Below are 22,516 nucleotides of genomic sequence, written 5' to 3'. Positions count from 1 at the left end.
CAGCACAAATAAGCATATTGGTAAAAGGCGTTTGAAACCATAATATGTGGCAGCAGCAAATAAGGCACATAGGAGCTTGGGTTATACGAGACCCAAATCACAGACCCCATATGCAGTCTGGTCGCTATAAAACAGGAAGGGTATCATGGCACTGCAAGAGGCTACCTCCGTCTGACAACTGACATCAGAGTACAAAATTTGAGTTTGTTTACACTAGAGAAGGCTGAATGGACCTTATTGAGGTACTCAAGATACTTAAGAGGTTTGATAAGTCAAACCGAGAAATAGTTTACTGCGAGCCTGAGGTAGACGAAGGCATGAGATGAATGGATGGATTGGATATTACTACTTCAAAGGGTGGTGAGTGTTTGGAATGGACAGCACAGGTAGATGATTCAGGCTGATAAAATAGCACTTGAACAAGCAGCTGGCTTGATTATCAGAATATAAGCAACAAACTGGTAGATGGGCCAAAATAATCTTTTCCAGTCCTGTACATTCTTTAAGAATACACAATCTGATTAGTATGAATAGGAAAAAATGTTCTTAAAGAAATCAGGCGACCCTTTTATATAGTGCAGATGAGGTAAACAAATTCATAGTTTCCTCTCAAAATTGCCTTAGAGGGAAAGAAGTCTCTATAATTTTCCCTAAGTAGACAGGAAACCCACACACCTTGTTAAGCAAAAAGGACTGAACAAAATTATTTCTTGAAGCATCTGGTCTGAAGTATATTGGTAATAGTCCCAATGTCATCAATATATAGTTGAAATTGTGATCATAAGATTACCCAGCCATTGGGCCGATACCAATCCACTTGATAGGAGACTTGCACCTACAGTGCCAATTTTTTTTCCCCAATCTCTCTTTACCATCTAACCCCAAAACTCTAATACCAATGGAGATTTGGACTTGCAAAATTTTTATTAAGTATTTCGAACCAGTTCCATTGCTTACCTTAGGTTTCTTAACCAATTTTTCAAGGAAGTAGTTTAAGATCACGCTTCTTAGGCCTAAACCCAAACAAACAGTTTTGTTTCAAACATTTTCGATTTTAGCTAGCTCTTCAAGCTGTAGTGTCTCTTTGTATCTTAAACTTCTGGCAACATTTGCATGTCGTGTGTAGGAAGATGCCAATTGTGACCCACTGTGGGAAAGACTTAAGCCTCTACTGTAGCTGGTCACAGATTTTTCAAACTAGACCGGACACAATCTACATCTTCTGAGGGAACTCATTATTTGCATTAACAAGAGCGCAATCATTACCAATACCAGTAAGAGCGTACCCTTTTCGCTTTCTCATAGGAGCAACATAACTATCTCAGATGCCACCAGAAGTCATAAGACTGAGAATCTCAGAGGAACAGGAATCCTTTCTAATTCCCCCAAAGCACTAACCAACGAGATAACAAGTGGAGAATGAGAAACTGTTCGCCTAAATCTTTTTCCAATCCATGAGTATTCTGATCCATCTTTAAATCTTTCTATATTCATTGCCATTTACTACAGGGACACATTACACACTAATAGAATGCAAATATAATGAGACTATTTCAGTTGATGACAAGAGCTGTATCAATTAACAGATGGACAGAAAGAACAATGTGAAATTTAAAATTGGCCCATTTAGCAGGGACAATGAGTCCAATTTTAATCACGGTCAAGATTCAAAATTCAAATAAAAAATTAACTTAAAGCTGCAATATGGAAACTACCAGAGTATTCAGAACAAAATAGAATTTTAATAGTCATTTAATTGTTTTTATTAGGAAATATGAGCACTTCAAATTTGTTTATGTAAATTCAGGTAGTTATTGAAAAGGACAAGATAAAATGCAGTGATTAAACCAATCTGAAAGCATGTCTCCAGTCGCCCCCTTTTTTTTCATCGTGCATCCTCTAGTGAGGAGGACAGAGAATCCTGAAATATAAACTTCAACTCATGCCAACAAAGCATATTCTAACTGGCAAGTAGGAATGGATTACAATTAGACCAGGGTAAATCAAAATAGTTTTTTTTAAAAAACACCTTCAGTGAGATTTTTCCCCCTCCTTCTATATGCTTTTTGCTGAGAATTTTTTAAAAACAAAAGGAAATTCAACATATGGCCAACTCTGCGATTTGGACATGTGAAATCATGTGGAAATCAAGAATTCAACCTCTAAGCTTATTACACCTTAGGCACTTTGATGAAGCAATCAGTGTTGCATTTGTGGTACACAATGCACATGATCAATAAGTGTCGAGAATTAAAGCTAAAACACGTTAGAAATGATCACTCATGAACAGCATTACACAACAGGAAAAAGGTTTCCAGATTTATTGCCATATCAACTGCTTACTACTGGGGTGGAAAAAAAATATTTCCAGCATTAAAAATAGCCAGATGTTTTAAATATTCAAATTTACACATTTTGGTCACATAGTGAGCAATATTGAAAGGAGACTGGAAAAAGAACATCAGTCTAAAAAGATCTCTTTAATGGTGCACGTCCTTAATTCCACTACCAGATCAAAACAGGAACTCAAAGTATTTATGTAACTAAATGTCACAATTTCCCAAACTATCACATTCACTGGACATCTACTAGTTCTGGCGAAAGGTCTTCGGCCTGAAACGTTAACTCTCTTTCTTTCTCCACAGATGCTGCCTCACTTGCTGAGCTTTTCCAGCATTTTCTGCTTTTACATCCGCAAAGTTTTTTTTTATTAAACACTCTGATTGAACAGAATTTTCCATATCAAGTTTACAGCAGCTTACATTTAAAGCTAGCAGATCTGCAAACAATCTTTTTTAAATATATATATTTCACCCTTCTGGAATAGGGAGAGGAAAACAAAAACCTAATCGTATTATTCATATCAAAGCAGCAGAGACTGATTCCAATTGTTCTGCTTATCTAGCAGTTATTGCCATTCATTTGTGAAAGCAACGTCTTTACTAGTTGGTGTTTATGTACTAGGAGGATGATTAACAAATTCAGTATTTCTGATTTTATAAAGATTTGCAGGAAAAAATCCATTAATAGTACAACTAACACAACAAGTTACACTAGAGACATCCAAATAGGCCTGCAGACCCTGGCAATTTGACCCATGAGCCTGGCCAATCTGGTACATCAAATCCAGGCAACTGAATTTCTATTTGCACTTGCATTTCTTACTCACTGGTTTGTCCTGTTTAAATTTCATGGGCCTGGAGTTTGCAAAGTACCGTTGGGTCACTGGTAAATTCGAAGTTTTGTTAGTGTCCACAGCTTGAGAAACAGACAAATTAACGGGACTTTTTAAATATGTATGAGTGTGTATATACCCAAAAGCATAAGCCCAGACAGATAAAAAGCTTGGATACTCCTTTCTGGGCACCAAATAGCAATAGTTAAGAATCTTCTGCCATTTCCAAATCTTCTTGTAAGGTCTCCAGCAACTTCACCTCCAATTCCTTTGGCCTCTCTATAAAAGCAAATATGAGATTTATAAATTTTAAAAACTAACTGAACATATTGAAAGAGAGTTATTTCTGAATTACTTAAAAATGCCAAAGAAATATTTAATTATGTACATTGCACATTTGATAGGTTGGAGCTTGTAGGTTTCCTTTATATGCTATATCTATGCAATTCCAGCTCATTACCTGCATGAGGAGCCTTGATGAGATGGATGTTCTGTTTGACCTCTTTGATGTCTGCCTTTGTCTGTAACTCTTTGCTTTTTTTCAGTCTTGGATAAAAAACAGAATATTGATTACATCAGCAATCCAGTTTTATCAAACATGGTAAAAGTATTAAACACCTGTGCTCCAGAAATAAGGGTTCAGCTGCATACTCCAGCTGGCCTTGCATAACCAGAATTTACAAATTCAGAGCAGGAAGCAGATTAGAGACCAAAATAAGTGCCAACAGGAACAGTTACTACTCATTAGTTCAGGAATAATTTAAGATTTTGCATCCTATGCTTATATTTAGAGGGCTTTCCATCAGACACACATACAAACACATTTGACTGTGCCTTCCTTAGTCTAACCATAGTGACGATCAATTTTAGCAGTTTTCCTACCATATCGTGAACACTCATCACTATAAGTCTACGAGAACTTGGATTCAATTTGTTCTGTTTCCATTTGATTCAAATTTCTGAAAATTCGTGCTTTTGGCTCTCCTTCCCTAAGCCCTTGACATCAAGGCAGCATTTGACCGAGTGTGGCGCCAAGGAGCTCTAGTAAAATTGAAGTCAATGGGAATCAGGGGGAAAACTCTCCAGTGGCTGGAGTCATACCTAGCACAAAGGAAGATGGTAGCGGTTGTTGGAGGATAATCATCTCAGCCCCAGGACACTGCTGCAGGAGTTCCTCAGGGCAGTGTCCTAGGCCCAACCATCTTCAACTGCTTCATCAATGACCTTCCCTCCATCATAAGGTCAGAAATGGGGATGTTCGCTGATGATTCCAGTTTTCAGTTCCATTCACAACCCCTCAGAAAAATGAAGCAGTCCGTGCCCACATGCAGCAAGACCTGGACAATATCCAGTTTGGGCGGATAAGTGTCAAGTAACATTCGCGCCAGACAAGTGCCAGGCAATGACCATCTCCAACAAGAGAAAATCTAACCACCTCTCCTTGACATTCAACTGCATTACCATCGCCGAATCCCCCACCATCAACATCCCAGGGGTCACCACTGACCAGAAACTTGACTGGACCAGCCACATAAATACTGTGGCTACAAGAGCAGGTCAGAGGCTGGGTATTCTGCAGCGAGTGACTCACCTCCTGACTCCCCAAAGCCTTTCCACCATCTACAAGGCACAAGTCAGGAGTGTGATGGTCTCCACTTGCCTGGATGAGTACAGCTCCAACAACATTCGAGAAGCTCAACACCATCCAGGACAAAGCAGCCCGCTTGATTGGCACCCCATCCACCACCCTAAACATTCACTCCCTCCACCACCGGCGCACAGTGGCTGCAGTGTGTACCATCCACAGGATACACGACAGCAACATGCCAAGGCTTCTTCGACAGCACCTCCCAAACCCACGACCTCTACCACCTAGAAGGACAAGGGCATCAGGTACATGGGAACACCACCACCTGCACATGCCCCTCCAAGTCACACACCATTCCGACTTGGAAATATATTGCCATTCCTTCATCGTCGATGGGTCAAAATCCTGGAACATCCTACCTAACAGCACTGTGGGAGAACCTTCACCACACGGACTGCAGCAGTTCTAGGTGGCTCACCACCACCTTCTCAAAGGCAATTAGGGATGGGCAATAAACGCTGGCCTTGCCAGCAACGCCTACATCCCATAACCGAATTTTAAAAATCTCCCACAGTGAACCTGCACCTTGATCAATTTGTAACTGGCCACAAGTAATTATACAACAGTCTACTTCCATCCCCACCTGAGACTTGCCTTTTGATTTACCCACTTTAAGAAAAATACATTCAATTAAAGAGCCATTCTCAATTTAAAGTGATCTACGGTAACCAGTGTCAGCTAGGTTCAATGGTAGTACTCTCGCCACAGCTGGAAGGTTACGGGTTCAAACTCGACTCCAGGACTTGAGCACATCATCTCGAGTGACACTTCGGTAGAGTACTGAGGAGTGCCATTTTCAGGTGAGAGGTTAAATTGAGGCCCCTTAGTTCAGGTGGATATAAAAGATCCCATGGCACTACTGAAAGAGCAGGAAGTTCTGTGTGTCCTGGCCAACAATTATCCCTCAACCAACACCACCAAAGCAGATTAACTGGTCATTTATCTCATTTGCTGTGTGCGGAAACTTGCTGTGTGCAAATTGGGAGCCACATTTGCCTACGTAATCATGACTACACTTCAAAAGTAATTAATTGGCGGTGAAGCATTTTGAGACATGATAAATGCGATATAAATGTAGATTCTTGTTTTAGAATCATTAGGAATATATTTGCACAGAAAACTTTTGTTTTAGGATACAAAATATTGACAATTGGATTAGATCGTAAACAAATACCTTGCACTTCAAATTATCTTTTAAAACTCCAAATTCACTCACCTGTTCATAATAAATCTTGTTTGACGCTTCTGTTTGATTTCCTCAACTCTCTTCATTGCCTCAACTGTTGAATACAATTTCATCGTTAGTGTAATTACAACAAAGTGAATTTTCTCTCGGGTGTCTCAATAGCCCTAAATAATACGTGTAAAATAAAAGCAGATTCTAAAAGATACTGCTCCTAAACCAATAGATTTTAACACCCCTATGCTAGCAAAGGGGAAGATGATCACTATTCAATGACTATTGCTGGAAAGTGCACGCGTAGGCACTCAGTGAGGACAGAATAGGATCAGCTGTGACGCACCCACTGCCAAAATAAGGTCTAAACTAAAACATGACCACTTGGAGAAGGTAGCAGAGGATGACCAGTGCCTGTGAATCGGAATCCCAGCAGACAGCAGCTGTGTCCAGGGAGAAGGAGTTTCCCTGAACCTAATTGCAATGTAAAGGTTAAAGATGGATTACTTTCATAAGGAACCCACCAGTCCTCTCTCTCGCACAAATACTGCCATATCCCTAAGATAATCTCTATTTTTCATGTTTACTTTCTTTATAACTTTGTAAGATCTATAAAACTGATGATCTTGGTAAAACCTGGCTAATTCTTTTTGACACACAGGACAATCCAGATGTGTCAGGAGTCTGCGTAGTTTCTTTGTTGGCTCAGCATTCTCTCCGTTGCTGCTGCCATTGTGTAATGTTAGTTATTTCAAAAGGGGATTGTATGTAAAACTTGCAGCAACTTTCTATGAGCATAATATATTTATTAAAGAATGCTCATTTCAACATAACAATTGCTTTTCTGTATTGAAGTGGCAGCCTTCAAAAGATTTTATACTGAACTCAACAAACGACAAATGGCTTCAGCACCCATTGCCATGCAAAGTATCACAGTAACACTTTTGCACAACTAATGCAACTCTTATCCCTCCCTGAAAAGACAAGGCCCTCTTTAAAATGTGAAAGATAATCTTTTGTACAGTTAGCTTATTTGCTTGCACATGAAATACCAATACAAAGTGAACCCAACATATACATTCCTCACCTAAATTTATAGTATTGTACTTTGAAAATCTATGGATAGATAACAGGGAGAAATAGCTTCCATGCCAAGCATGTGACATCAATGCAATTTCTGGTGACAATTAGATTTTATTTGGTGAAAACGGTACAGCAATGTAAAACCATAGGCATATATCTAGAGTAAATTTAAGGCAACTCCTTCCTTCACATTAGATGTGCAGAAGCTCTGGTAAACCAGTCTGTACTCATCCTTCAGTTTTAAGATCATCACTGATGTAAATGGATGTGAAATGTCATGACATTTCCACTTCAATTATTTAATAACTGTAAAAAGGTATGCTCCTTATTTTCCCCCCACATTCTGCATAGTTTTGTTACTGTCCTTTAATCACAGAAGGCTAAAAAATACTTTCTATGCCTGGTAATCTAACATCAAAATATCAACAGAGATCCCATTCTAAACATGCTGAACAATTTCAACAGATCCATCAAGGCCTCTGTTGTGACCTGCAAATGTTCAATATGTTCAGTTCTAGGGAACGAGGGAGCTGTTCTATTCGGACGGGCTCCACTTATACCGGACTGGGACCAGTGTCCTGGGGAATCGAATAACTAGGGCGGTAGATAGGGCTTTAAATTAATAAGGGGAGGGGATTCAAGTAAAGGTAAATGTATAAGTCTAAAGAGAAACATCAAGGCTGTACAGCAGAGTAGTGATTTGGGTAAAAACAAGCAGAGTGTGTCAGGAAGAGACAGAGAGTTTAACAAAGGTAACAGGACATCAATGACTATGGTCACATCAGGGAAAAATAGTAAAAAGTTAAAATTAAAGGCGCTACATCTGAATGCACAAAGCATTCGTAACAAGATAGATGAATTAATGGCACAAATAGAGATAAATGGGTTTGATTTAGTAGCCATTATTGAGACGTGGTTGCAGGGTGACCAAGATTGGGAACTAAATATTCCAGGGTAGTTGACTTTTAGACAGGATAGGCAAAATGGAAAAGGAGGGAGTGGGGGAGCCCTGATAATAAGGGATGAGATAAAGGCAGTAGTGAGAAAGGATCTTAGCTCAGAAAATCAGTAAGTAGAATCAGTAAGGGTGGAGCAAAGAAATAAAAGAGGTAAAAAACACTGGAAGGAGTAGTTTATAGGCTCCCTAACAGTAGTTATAGCGTTGGACAGAGTATAAATCAGGAAATTAGAGGAGCACGTATGAAGGGTAATGCAATAATCGTGCGGTCTTTAATCTTCATATAGAATGGGCAAATCAAATTGGCAAAAGGTAGTTTGGAGGATGAGTTCATGGAATGCATTCAAGACAGTTTTCTAGAACAATATATCGAGGAACCAACTAGGGAACAGGCTATTTTAGATCTAGTATTGTGTAATGAGACAGGGTTAATTAGCAATCTAAAATTAAGGATCCTCTGGGGATGAGTGATCATAATATGATGGAATTTCATAGAGTTTGAGAATGATGTAGTTAAGTCCAAAACTAGGGTCTTAAATTTAAACAAAGCCAATTACATAGGGTATGAGGGGCGAGTTGGCCAAGGTAGATTGGGAAATTAGATTAAGAGATATGACTGTAGATAAGCAATGGCAAACATTTAAAGAAATAATTCATAATTCTCAACAAAAAAACATTCCCTTGAGGAATAAAAACTCTACGGGAAAAGTGATCCAACCGTGGCCAACTAGAGAAGTTAAGGATAGTATTAGATTAAAATAACAGGCTTACAATGTTGCCAAAAACAGTAGTAGGTCTGAGGATTAGGAGGGTTTTAGAAATCAGCAAAGGATGGTCAAGAAATTGATCCAGAGGGAGAAAATCGAATAGGAGAGTAAACTAGCAAGAAATATAAAAAAAGATTGTAAGAGCTTTTACAAGTGTGCAAAAAGGAAGGGATTAATGAAAGTAAACATGGGTCCCTTAGAGGCAGAGACAGGAGAAATTATAATGGAGAATAAGAAAATGGCAGAGACGTCAAACAAATATTTTGTACCTGTCCTCACAGCAAAAAACACAAAAAACTTATTGAAAATAGTGCAGAACCAAGGGTCTAATGAGAATGAGGAAATAAAGTCATTAACATTAGTAAAGAGAAAGTATTGAAAAAATTAATGGAACTAAAAGCCAATAAGTCCCATGGACCTGATGGCCAACATCGTAGGGTTTTTAAAAGAGGTGGCGGCAGAGATAGTGGGTGCATTGGTTCTAGAATTCCTTAGATTCTAGATTGGAATGGTAGGTAGCAAATGTAACCCTGCTGTTCAAGAAAGGAGGGGAGAAAGAAAACAGGGAATTATAGGTTAGCCTGACATCAGTAGTAGGGAAAATGCAAGAATCTATTATTAAGGACATAGTAACAGGGCACTTAGAAAATTATAATATGATTAGGCAGAGTCAACATGGTTCTATGAAAGGAAAATTGGGTTTGACAATCTATTAGAGGTTTTTTTTTTGAGGGTGTAACTAGCAGGGTAAATAAAGGGGAACCAGTGGATGTAGTATATTTGGATTTTCAATAGGCATTCGATAAGGTACCACACAAGAGGTTGTTACACAAGATTAGGGCTCATGGGATTGGGGTAATATATTAGCACGGATTGAGGACTGGTTAACGGACAGAAAATAGAGAGTAGGAATAAACGGGTCATTTTCAGATTGGCAGGTTGTAACTAGTGGGGTGCCGCAAGGATCAGTGCTTGGGCCTCAGCTGTTTACAATATATATCAACGACTTAGATGAGGGGACTGAGTGTAATGCATCCAAGTTTACTGATGATACAAAGCCAGGTGGGAAAGTAAGTTGTGAGGAGGACGCAAAGAGGCTGCCAAGGGATATAGACAGGTTAAGTGAGTGTGTGAGAAGGTGGCAGATGGAGTATAATGTGGGGAAATGTGAAATTATTCACTTTGGTAGGAAGAATAGAAATGCAGAATTTTTTTTAAAAAGGTGAGAGATTCAGAAATGTTGGTAGTCAGAAGGATTTGGGTGTCCTTGTACACGAATCACAGAAAGTTAACATGCAGGTACAGCAAGCGATTAGGAAGGCAAATGGTACGTTAACCTTTACTGTAAGGGGGTTGGACGATAAGAGTAAGGAGGTCTTGCTGCAATTATATAGGGCTCTGGTGAGTCCACACCTTAAGTACTGTGTACAGTTTTGGTCTCCTTACCTAAGGAAGGATATACTTGCCTTAGAGGGGGTGCAACGAAGGTTCACCAGATTGATTCTTGGGATGAGAGGATTATCCTACAAGGACAGATTGAGTAGAATGGGCCTATATTCTCTGGAGTTTACAAGAATGAGAGGTAATCTCATTGAAATGTATAAAATTCTTAGAGGGCTTGATAGGGTAGATGCCGAGGCTGTTTCCCCTGGCTGGAGAGTCTAGAACTAGGGGGCATAGTTTCAATATAAGGGGTCGGCCATTTAGAACCGAGATGAGGAAAAATTCCTTCACTCAGAGGATTGTGAATCTTTGGAATTCTCTACCCCAGAGGGCTGTGGATGCTCAGTCGTTGAGTATATTGAGATCGATGGACCTTTGGACACTTATGGGAATCATTGAGTATGGGGACAGGGTGAGAAAGTGTTGAGGTCGTAGATCAGCCATGATCTTATTGAATGGCAGAGCAGGCATGAGGGGCCTTAAGGTCTACTCCTATTTCTTATGTAATATATTCATAACATAAATGACATATGATACAAGAACCGCTTACCTGACTTAGACCACAGCTCTCTCTGGTACTTGACTGGCATATTCCTGCGTTTTTCAAATTCAAATGAGTTATCCTATAAATAAAAGATTTAAGTGTCAAGAACAGCAAGTTATAAATAGAGTATGATGTAAAGACAGACAGCACCTGTCAAGAAAAGCTTCTTTTACGCACCACTGTCAATTCTTTGCCAGTTGATTTGCGGAAGGCTTTTGTCCACCTGACCTTTCTTGGGTTACGCTTCTTCTTAAAATTCTTATGACACTTCGATCTGCAGAATTTGAACACCTATAAGATTAAAAAATTTAAATGATTACTAGTGGATTTCATGTGGTGTTGTCCACAGGAAGTCAGGACAAAGCAAGTTTCCCTCAAAGCGCATTAGTAATGCTGTAGGCAAAGGTACGAGGACCTGCAGCGTCTGACACTAAGGAAATTCCATTTAGTGGTAGAAGTGTGCAGCTGTAAACATGATTGTGTGACAGGTAACTTTATAATGGGAACATCCTAATGAGATGTCACCTCGAAGCATAGCGAATGGTGATGCCCAAAAAAAAGTGCACAATTTAGATAGCAAATTTAATATATTATAACTAGATATATAACAGAACAACTCGGGGTGTGGCTTCACCTCTTCTCCCTTCTAGGTCTGACAGGCAGGGCAGCCAGAAAAACAAAACATGAATACCATATCTCAATCTATCCTCAAAAGGACCCACAGGCAGTTTCACCTCGCTGAGGAAAATAATACTTGCTCTCCAGAAGAAGCATGTGGGAATATCAGTTGTGACTGGTGCAGATTTCCCCACTGGTATAATGGTTTTCCAGGGTCCTACACCTTGAGAGTGATTCTCAGGCAAATGCAGCCCTGTTTACTATTTACACCCCACACCACTGATATTCCCAGTGCAGCTGAGTCTCTATTCTAGCAATAAAATTGATGAATCATGAAAGGGTTTAGAAATAATGGACTGTCTGTTATTTTTCCAATACAGTACTTGACACAAAAAAGCACTCCTCCTAGACTTTCCTTCCCTGTTAACTTTTTTTTAATGTCAATTGTACAGAGATAAATGGCAGCCAATCTGTGCAGTCATTCAGCTTCAAATTACTATTTTATAACAGTCAGCAGGAAAATGCTGGAATCTATTATTAAGAAAGTGGTAACAGGGCACTTAAAACATCATAATATGATTAGGCAGAATCAACATGGTTTTATGAAAGGGAAATCATGTATGACAAATTTATTAGAGTTTTTTGAGGATATAATTAGCAGGGTAAATAAAGGGGAACCAGTGGATATAGTATATATAGATTTTCAAAAGGCATTCGATAGGGTGCCGCATAAAAGGTTGTTACGCAAGATAAGGGCTCATGGGATTGGAGGTCACATACTAGCATAGATAGAGGATTGGTTAACAGAGAGGAGAGTAGGGATAAACAGGTCATTTTTTTTTATTCGTTCACGGGATGTGGGCGTCGCTGGTGAGGCCGGCATTTATTGCCCATCCCTAATTGCCCGAGAAGGTGGTGGTGAGTCGCCTTCTTGAACTGCTGCAGTCCGTGTGGTGACGGTTCTCCCACAGTGCTGTTAGGAAGGGAGTTCCAGGATTTTGACCCAGCGACGACGAAGGAACGGCGATATATTTCCAAGTCGGGATGGTGTGTGACTTGGAGGGGAACGTGCAGGTGGTGTTGTTCCCATGTGCCTGCTGCTCTTGTCCTTCTAGGTGGTAGAGGTCGCGGGTTTGGGAGGTGCTGTCGAAGAAGCCTTGGCGAGTTGCTGCAGTGCATCCTGTGGATGGTACACACTGCAGCCACAGTGCGCCGGTGGTGAAGGGAGTGAATGTTTAGGGTGATGGATGGGGTGCCAATCAAGCGGGCTGCTTTATCTTGGATGGTGTCGAGCTTCTTGAGTGTTGTTGGAGCTGCACTCATCCAGGCAAGTGGAGAGTATTCCATCACACTCCTGACTTGTGCCTTGTCGATGGTGGAAAGGCTTTGGGGAGTCAGGAGGTGAGTCACTCGCCGCAGAACACCCAGCCTCTGACCTGCTCTCGTAGCCACAGTATTTATATGGCTGGTCCAGTTAAGTTTCTGGTCAATGGTGACCCCCGGGATGTTGATGGTGGGGGATTCGGCGATGGTAATGCCGTTGAATGTCAAGGGGAGGAGGTTAGACTTTCTCTTGTTGGAGATGGTCATTGCCTGGCACTTATCTGGCGCGAATGTTACTTGCCACTTATGAGCCCAAGCCTGGATGTTGTCCAGGTCTTGCTGCATGCGGGCTCGGACTGCTTCATTATCTGAGGGGTTGCGAATGGAACTGAACACTGTGCAGTCATCAGCGAACATCCCCATTTCTGACCTTATGATGGAGGGAAGGTCATTGATGAAGCAGCTGAAGATGGTTGGGCCTAGGACACTGCCCTGAGGAACTCCTGCAGCAATGCCCTGGGGCTGAGATGATTGGCCTCCAACAACCACTACCATCTTCCTTTGTGCTAGGTATGACTCCAGCCACTGGAGAGTTTTCCCCCTGATTCCCATTGACTTCAATTTTACTAGGGCTCCTTGATGCCACACTCGGTCAAATGCTGCCTTGATGTCAAGGGCAGTCACTCTCACCTCACCTCTGGAATTCAGCTCTTTTGTCCATGTTTGGACCAAGGCTGTAATGAGGTCTGGAGCCGAGTGGTCCTGGCGGAACCCAAATTGAGCATCGGTGAGCAGGTTATTGATGAGTAAGTGCCGCTTGATAGCACTGTCGACGACACCTTCCATCACTTTGCTGATGATTGAGAGTAGACTGATGGGGCGGTAATTGGCCGGATTGGATTTGTCCTGCTTTTTGTGGACAGGACATACCTGGGCAATTTTCCACATTGTCGGGTAGATGCCAGTGTTGTAGCTGTACTGGAACAGCTTGGCTAGAGGCGCAGCTAGTTCTGGAGCACAAGTCTTCAGCACTACAGCTGGGATGTTGTCGGGGCCCATAGCCTTTGCTGTATCCAGTGCACTCAGCCGTTTCTTGATATCACGTGGAGGTTGGCAGACTGTAACTAGTCGGGTACCGCAAGGATTGGTGCTTGGGCCTCAGCTATTTACAATCTTTATTAATGACTTAGATGAAGGGACTGAGTATAATGTATCCAAGTTTGTTGACGATACAAAGCTAGGTGGGAAAGTAAGCTGTGAGGAGGACACAAAGGGTCTGCAAAGGGATATAGACAGGTTGAATAAGGCAAGAAAGTGGCAGATGGAGTATAATGTGGGGAAATGTGAGGTTATTCACATTGGTAGGAAGAACAGAAAAACAGAATATTTTTTAAATGCTGAGAAACTATTGAATGTTGGTTTCCAGAGACTTGGGTGTCCTGGTACAAGAAACACAAAAAGTTAGCATGCAGGTACAGCAAGCAATTAGGAAGGCAAATGGCATGTTGGAGCACATGAGTAAGGAAGTCTTACTACAATTGTACAGGGCTTTGGTGAGACCTCACCTGGAGTACTGCGTACAGTTTTGGTCTCCTTATTGAAGGATATACTTGCCTTAGAGGCGGTGCAACGAAGGTTCACTAGATTAATTCCTGGGATGAAAGGGATGTCCTACGAGGAGAGGTTGAGTAGAATGGGCCTATACTCTCTGGAGTTTAGAAGAATGAGAGGTGATCTCCTTGAAACATATAAGATTCTGAGGGGGCTTGACAGGGTAGAGGCTGAGAGGTTGTTTCCCCTGGCTGGACAGTCTAGAACTAGAGAGCATAGTCGCAGGATATGGGGTTGGCCCTTTAAGACTGAGATGAGGCATTTCTTCACTCAGAGGGTTGTGAATCTTTGGAATTCGCTACCCCAGAAGACTGTGGATGCTGAGTCATTGAGTATATTCAAGGCTGAGATAGATAAATTTTTGGACTCTCGGGGAATCAAGGGACATGGAGATCAGGCAGGAAAGTGGAGTTGAGGTTGAAGATCAGCCATGATCTGATTGAATGGCGGATCAGGCTCGGGGGGCCATATGGCCTACTCCTGCTCCTATTTCTTATGAGACAGCAGACTGATGCTGCAAATAGAAGTTTCCCATCCCTGTGAATGAAGAAAATACCGTATTCTATAACAACCACTACAGGTGGCTTATCTTTTACTATGATAGCATGTAGGAATTTTCACATGGGCGGTATTAGACATCGGAGATGGTAAACACTGTAGCATGACATCCTTCTATATTGGAGCTGCCAGGTGACTTGCTAACAGACCTCCAACAACTTGTATTTAAATTGAACATTTAATATAGAAAAGATGTCTCACGGTCCTGACCTCTAATGAGGGGAAAATGGATGACAAGACAAATGAGATATTAAGAGTGACCAAAAGCTTGATCAATGAGGTGCGTTTTAAGGATGGCCTTAAAGGAGGAGAGTAGAGTGGAGGCGGAACGGTTTAGGGAGGGAATTCCAGAGCACTGAGCCTAGGCGGCTGAAGTCACAGCTGCCAATGGTGGGACCAAGAGATGGGGAAGCACGAGAGGCCAGAATCAGAGGTTCCAGGGATTGTGGATCTGGAGATGGTTACAGATACAGGGACAGGCGAGTCAGTGAAAGCACTGAAACAGAAAGATGAGAAGTTTAAATTGAAGAAAATGGGGCACTGGGAGCCAACTTAGGTCAGCAAAGATCGGGGGTGATGGGTGAGTGGAACGGTGTGCGATAGGATCTGGAGGGCGGAGGATGGGAGGCCGGCCAGGAGCGCCTTGAACTACTCAAGTCTGGAGGTGACAAAGACATGGATGAAGATTTCAGCAGCAGATGGGCTGAGGTGGGTGATGTTATGGTGATGGAGTGGAAATGGGGTTGAAATCTCTTCTCAGAATTGAAAAGGGTGCCAAGGCTGTGACTAGCTTAGCTCAGCCTGTGACAGTGGCCACGGAGGGAGATAGAATCGTGGCAAGAGTAAGGAGTTTGTGGCGGGGGCCGAAGACAATGGCTTTGGTCTTACCAATGTCTAGCTGAAGGAAATTGCAGCTTGTCCAAGACTGAATGTCTGACGCCACAGAGGCAGTAGACAGGCCGATTCAGGTTGTGGAGAGGTACAGTTAGTTGTCACCAGCGTACATCTGGAAGCTGATGCTCTGTCTGCGGATGATGGTGACAAGGCATGAAGATGAGGAAGAGGTGGGGGCCAATCGTAGACCCTTGAGGGAGTCTGAAGGTAACCATTCAAGGACAGGAAGAAAATTCATTGCTGCAGATGACCTGGCTACAATCGGGTAGGTAAGAGTGGAAACGCAAGGGCAGTCCCAATCAGCTGGGCAGCAGAAGGGAAAGACAGACTTGCATTTATATAGCACCTTTTACGACCTCAGGACATCTCAAAGCGCTTCACAGCTAATGAAGTACTTTTTTTGAAGTGCAATCACTGTTGCAATGTAGGAAACGCGGCAACCAATTTGTGCACAGCAAGCTTCCACAAACAACAATGTAATAATGACCAGATAATCTGTTTTAGTGATGTTGGTTAAGGGATAAATGTTGGCCAGGACACCAGGAAGAATTCCCCTGTTCTTCTTTGAAATAGTTCCATGGGATTTTCTTCGTCCACCTGAAAGGGCAGATGGGACCTCAGCTAAACGTCTCATCTGAAAGACGGCACCTCCGACACTGAAGCGCTCCCTCAGTACTGCACTGGGGTATCAGTCGGGATTTTGTGCTCAAGTCCCTGGAGTGGAAGCTGAAGCATCAGAGAAGGGTGGTGTCAAAGTCTGCAGAGGTCAAGGAGGGATAATGCATCGCAGTCACAGAGGATGTTGCTTGTGACTTTGGTTAGTCGTGTAAGTGCTATAGCAGGGGCACCAAACCTAATTGGAAAGATTCAAAAAGGGAATTGCGCTAAGATGGACAGATTTGAGAGGCAACATGTTCAAGGACTGGAGAGGAAAGGGAGATTGGAGATGGAGCAGTGGTTAAAGCAACACAGAGGGGTTACGGGTGTTTTTTTTAAAAAGGAGGGGCTGATGCTGGCGGTTTTGAAAAGGAGGGGGATATTATGAGAGAATTGCTTACAACGTTAGCCATCGTGGGGACAGGTAGGGAAGTTGTATAGTCAGCAGTTTAATGGAAATAGGGTCAGGGAAGCAGGAGGTGGGTCTCATGGACGAGATGGTCTCAGAGAGGGCATGACAAGAGATGGGAGAGAAACTGGAGATATGGGTTCAGGGCTAGGGTGGGGGGAGCCACTTTTTCAGGTTTTGCTTGGTGGGAAAGGGGAAAAGCAGCAGAGGCAACTGAGTGGATGCTCTCAATTTTAGTGACAAAGAAGTCCATGAGCTTGAGCATGAGCAGGCACAACAACTTGACTAAGATCAAGAATTCAATGGACTGGGGAGAAGAGGAAACAAAATCGAGCCTATCCTTCAACAACTCGACAATCCAACCTCTCAATTGCACTAGACACACATTTTGGGGTATACTAAATTTACAGTCAACTAAGTATAACTTTACTCTGCATTTTAAACCATGTTCAGATAATAATGCAGTCATGTGATAAGCTGGTTCCAATTCTGGGTATTTGGCTCTCCTCTATCTGTAATAATCTGCTATATTAAAACAGGGGGGGGGGCAGATTTCACAAAATGCAGCGTTGCATTTAAACAAGTAAAAAGTCAGCTCCAATCTGAACTTCTGAAAATCCCACTGCTCTACAGCAGGAACACTATCGGACGGCACCGTTAACCACGACCAGGCAGTGCCAACCCAGCGTTACCCGCGACCGGGGCAGAGCCAGCGTTACCTGTAACCGGGCATCAGCGTTACCTGTAACCGGGCAGCGCTAACAAGGACCCGCTTGCTGTGAGCGCCGTGCCGTTTCGCCCGTATCTTTCGCAGGCCCGGCCTCCACTCGGTAATTTTACAATGAAGCGAAGGGCCATTGACAGGAGCCTCCGCTCCCGGGGAGCAAATTCCTGCAGCCAGGCCCGCCTTCAACCCTCACTCCAGGTCGTCACACGCCGAGATGCCCGAGGCCTGGGCCCAGCGCCTCGACTCTTGCCTAATATTCCTCAATCTCCGAGCCCCGGCCTCACCTTACAATCGTTGCGGACGAACATCATCCCGTGACCCGGATACACCGGCGCCGAGCAGAAGTAACACTTCTCGATTCGCATTTTCGCCCCGGGTTGTAGTTTAACCCGCGGTTCGCAAACCGGCTCCTCACACCGTCCTCACTCGCAACAAAATGGCCGAGGCATTGGCCGGGCACAGGACAGCGCCCCCCAGCGGCCCGGAGGAGCGCGGTTCGCACCAGGATCACAGGACAGCGCCCCCCAGCGGCCCGGAGGAGCGCGGTTCGCACCAGGATCACAGGACAGCGCCCCCCAGCGGCTCGGAGGAGCGCGGTTCGCACCAGGATCACAGGACAGCGCCCCCCAGCGGCCCGGAGGAGCGCGGTTCGCACCAGGATCACAGGACAGCGCCCCCCAGCGGCCCGGAGGAGCGCGGTTCGCACCAGGATCACAGGACAGCGCCCCCCAGCGGCCCGGAGGAGCGCGGTTCATACCAGGCTCACAGGACAGCGCCCCCCAGCGGCCCGGCTCACACTAGGCTCACAGGACAGCGCCCCCCAGCGGCCCGGAGGAGCGCGGTTCACACTAGGCTCACAGGACAGCGCCCCCCAGCGGCCCGGAGGGGCGCGGTTCACACTAGGCTCACAGGACAGCGCCCCCCAGCGGCCCGGAGGGGCGCAGCTTACACCTCAGCGTTCCCTGCTGGCCTGGAAGCCCACGGCTCACACGACAGCGCCCCCTGCCGGTTCAGATGGCAGCGCACGCTGCAGGCTCGTATAATCCCTGCCAGCCACCTTGCACTACCGCCTGCAGATCAGACAATTGCAACCAAGAGTTGTCCAGGTTTGCAGCAGGCTGTTGAAAAATTTCTATAATGTAAACTGGATTTAAATATCCTGTTTTATAAACAGAAAGCAGTTTTTCCTCCTCATGTGGAGGCACTAGTTGTTAAGGTTGCCAAAGTTTTCAATGACTTTTTATTGGTAATAAAGGCAACAGTAGAATTCAAGCAACGTCCAATCCTCCTCATCTTGCCCCCTGTCAGATATTTGACCTAGCAAAAGATTGGAACCCCATAGCAACAAGCATGGGTGCCTCTGCCACCTCAGACAATTATGAAACCCACTCTACTGCCCTTGTAGACACAGACAACCTCCACAGCCATTACCAGGGTCCCATGCAGAGTTGGAACAACTGCAACAGTCCTGCCACCCTACCCTGCAGGCTCAGACAACCTCAACAGGCCCACAGCTACAAGGAAATAACCACAGTCAAATGTGTGCACACTAGCAAATATTTATACAAATTTGACTCCTTTAAATGTATAATACATGACTGATACTGAATGATAATTGCTACCAAGAGTCCAGAGGGAATTTGAATTCCTTTTTTCATTGTGTATAAACTGACATTGGTCCAGTGTTTAAAGGGATGACGTCATGAGGGTGTTTGAATGATTAGTGTGTGTAATGACGATAACGTCACTGATCCCAAATTATTTTTACACTGATTAAAAAGATGAATATGTAAAAAAAAAATTGAAAAAAATGGAATGAAACCTCTCCAAAATGAGGAAACCTTCCACAACTAACTATGATTAACATTGATGTGGAGATGCCGGTGATGGACTGGGGTGGACAAATGTAAGGAATCTTACAACACCAGGTTATAGTCCAACAATTTTATTTTAAAATCACAAGCTTTCGGAGATTATCCCCTTCGTCAGGTGAATGAGTGGAAGGTTCTCAAATCGTATATCTTATATTAGGCTGGGACAGCATCACACCAATCAAAAGGTGTCGTTGTTGTTCAAACAGGCCAGTCACGGAGAACAGCACGACCCAGTACACTGGATATACATTGTGTCAATTATACAGACAGAAAGAAAGAGACCCAAATGGGAGAGAGAGAGAGAATATTAAAGCACATAACTTTTTTTTTCTCCCTTTTTGCTGGTGGGGTTACGTGTAGCGTGACATGAACCCAAGATCCCGGTTGAGGCCATCCTCATGGGTGCGGAACTTGGCTATCAACTTCTGCTCGATGATTTTGCGTTGTCGTGTGTCTCGAAGGCCGCCTTGGAGAACGCTGACCCGAAGATCGGTGGCTGAATGTCCTTGACTGCTAAAGTGTTCCCCGACTGGGAGGGAACCCTCCTGTCTGGCAATTGTTGCGCGGTGTCCGTTCATCCGTTGTCGCAGTGTCTGCATGGTCTCGCCAATGTACCATGCTCCATGGCATCCTTTCCTGCAACGTATGAGGTAGACAACGTTGGCCGAGTCACAGGAGTATGAACCATGTACCTGGTGGGTGGTGTCCTCTCGTGTGATGGTGGTATCTGTGTCGATGATCTGACATGTCTTGTCCTCTCGTGTGATGGTGGTATCCGTGTCAACACAACAGAGTACCCTTCGTCGTCCAGTACTTCCCCGGAGCGGAGAAACTACACCATGTTCTCCGCAGCCTTCAACATGTCATCGATGACGACGAACACCTCGCTAAGGCCATCCCCACACCTCCACGACTCGCCTTCAAACAGCCACCCAACCTCAAACAGACCATCATTCGCAGCAAATTACCCAGCTTTCAGGAGAACAGCGTCCATGACACCACACAACCCTGCCACGGCAACCTCTGCAAGACATGCCAGATCATCGACACGGATACCACCATCACACGAGAGGACACCACCCACCAGGTACATGGTTCATACTCCTGTGACTCGGCCAACGTTGTCTACCTCATACGTTGCAGGAAAGAATGCCCCGGAGTATGGTACATTGGCGAGACCATGCAGACACTGCAACAACGGATGAACGGACACCGCGCAACAATCGCCAGACAGGAGGGTTCCCTCCCAGTCGGGGAACACTTTAGCAGTCAAGGACATTCAGCCACCGATCTTCGGGTCAGCGTTCTCCAAGGCGGCCTTCGAGACACACGACAACGCAAAATCGTCGAGCAGAAGTTGATAGCCAAGTTCCGCACCCATGAGGACGGCCTCAACCGGGATCTTGGGTTCATGTCATGCTATACGTAACCCCACCAGCAAAAGGGGAGGAAAAAAAAGTTATGTGCTTTAATATTCTCTCTCTCTCTCTCTCTCTCCCATTTGGGTCTCTTTCTTTCTGTCTGTATAATTGACACAATCTATATCCAGTGTACTGGGACATGCTGTTCTCCGTGACTGGCCTGTTTGAACAACAATGACACCTTTTGATTGGTGTGATGCTGTCCCAGCCTAATATAAGATATGCGATTTGAGAACCTTCCACTCATTCACCTGACGAAGGGGATAATCTCCGAAAGCTTGTGATTTTAAAATAAAATTGTTGGACTATAACCTGGTGTTGTAAGATTCCTTACATATGATTAACATTAATATGGCATTTGATGCTCCCTTTACATTAATATATATCTAACAGGAGGATATTAGCCTCAAACAATACTCTCAATTGGTAAAGAGATGCCCGAAACCTGCCTTTTCAATCAGAGAGTCTTCCGCTCCCATGAAGATTCTCCAATCAGCCCTGCGGCAAGTTTCAAATTTGCAAATGCAATGAATGTGCAGTTTCATGGCTGAATTTTACATATTTAATCAAGTTTGTGCAGTAAATTGTTAATTAAATCATTTTTTAAAAAAAAGCCACCATTTAATTAACAATTTACTACACAAACTGAATTAAGAGCTGCACTTTATGATTTATAAATATGCTTTAATGTAACTAGAGGACAGGTATCGAGTGCACTCTGTTCGACTCCCTTCTGTTCTCTTGAGCCTAGTCAGGTTCATACACACAGAATGGAATCAAAGGAGCACACTTGAGTTCAGGTATAAGTACTGTCGATTGCCACTATAAAACTGTCATTTTATTATACTGCATCTGCAGTCTTTCTTAATTGGCTGAATTAAAAACAGACACGTGGTTAAGTGTTGATAGTCTGTAGTAGACGGAGCCAAATCTTTGTAGCAAATGGGCCCCAACAGAAGGGAAATTGATGCTTTGTCTGCATGTCTCGGGCTATCTACTGGGCAGTGGAATCTAATTTGTTTTTTATTATTCGTTCATGGGATGTGGGCATCGTTGGCGAGGCAAACTTTTATTGCCCATCCCTACGTGTGAGACCGAGACTGAGCCCCATCAGGTGATTGGCTGCACAAACATGCCCACTGTGACAGATGCAGCCATGTTTGTAGCTTCTTCAATCAAATTCAGGAAAGGACAGGAAAATTACTTTCAAATTAAATTGCACATAAATTCAAAAAATTAATGTAGAAATAGGGCTCCCTTCTGATTTGAAATAAAAGGACATTTTACAAAGGGGAGTCTAAAATTCTAACGATTGCAGACTGTGGTTTCGGATAATGTGAGAGGAACGTGTTTTAAAGCAAGATGTTAAAATAGGGAGACAGTGGGATATGTTGAATTTCTGGGAAACATCCGATATATGACTTACCATTCCACGATGACTCAAAGGAGATTACAGAGTTCTCTAGTGGGACTGCAAATCCTACCATGGCAAGTTGTGGGCTGGCACCAGAAAAAATAATCAGCATAAAAACCCAACTGGTTCACTAACCTGGCACCCCCAACATGACCCATGGTTGCCCTCTGAAATAGTCAACCAAGCCACTCAGTTGTAAAAGAGCAATTGCTAGA

At 43.5% G+C, this 22,516-nt stretch overlaps 1 protein-coding gene across 1 annotated transcript; it reads right to left on the bottom strand.

Moving 5' to 3' along the window:
- Positions 1-1,722: 1,722 nt before the first annotated feature.
- On the bottom strand, positions 1,723-18,038 carry rsl24d1 (ribosomal L24 domain containing 1). Its single transcript, XM_067971540.1, has 6 exons — positions 17,877-18,038; positions 10,973-11,086; positions 10,802-10,874; positions 6,040-6,103; positions 3,636-3,721; positions 1,723-3,454 (listed from the first exon to the last, which is right to left on the bottom strand). The coding sequence occupies exons 1-6, from the start codon at positions 17,955-17,957 to the stop codon at positions 3,381-3,383; spliced, it is 492 nt and encodes a 163-aa protein (XP_067827641.1). The 5' UTR covers positions 17,958-18,038; the 3' UTR covers positions 1,723-3,380.
- Between the last annotated feature and the right edge of the window lie 4,478 nt (positions 18,039-22,516).

The sequence above is a fragment of the Heptranchias perlo genome, chromosome 34 (genome assembly GCF_035084215.1).
Source record: "Heptranchias perlo isolate sHepPer1 chromosome 34, sHepPer1.hap1, whole genome shotgun sequence".
Lineage (NCBI taxonomy): Eukaryota > Metazoa > Chordata > Chondrichthyes > Hexanchiformes > Hexanchidae > Heptranchias > Heptranchias perlo.
This window is presented reverse-complemented; position numbering and strand designations above follow the sequence as displayed.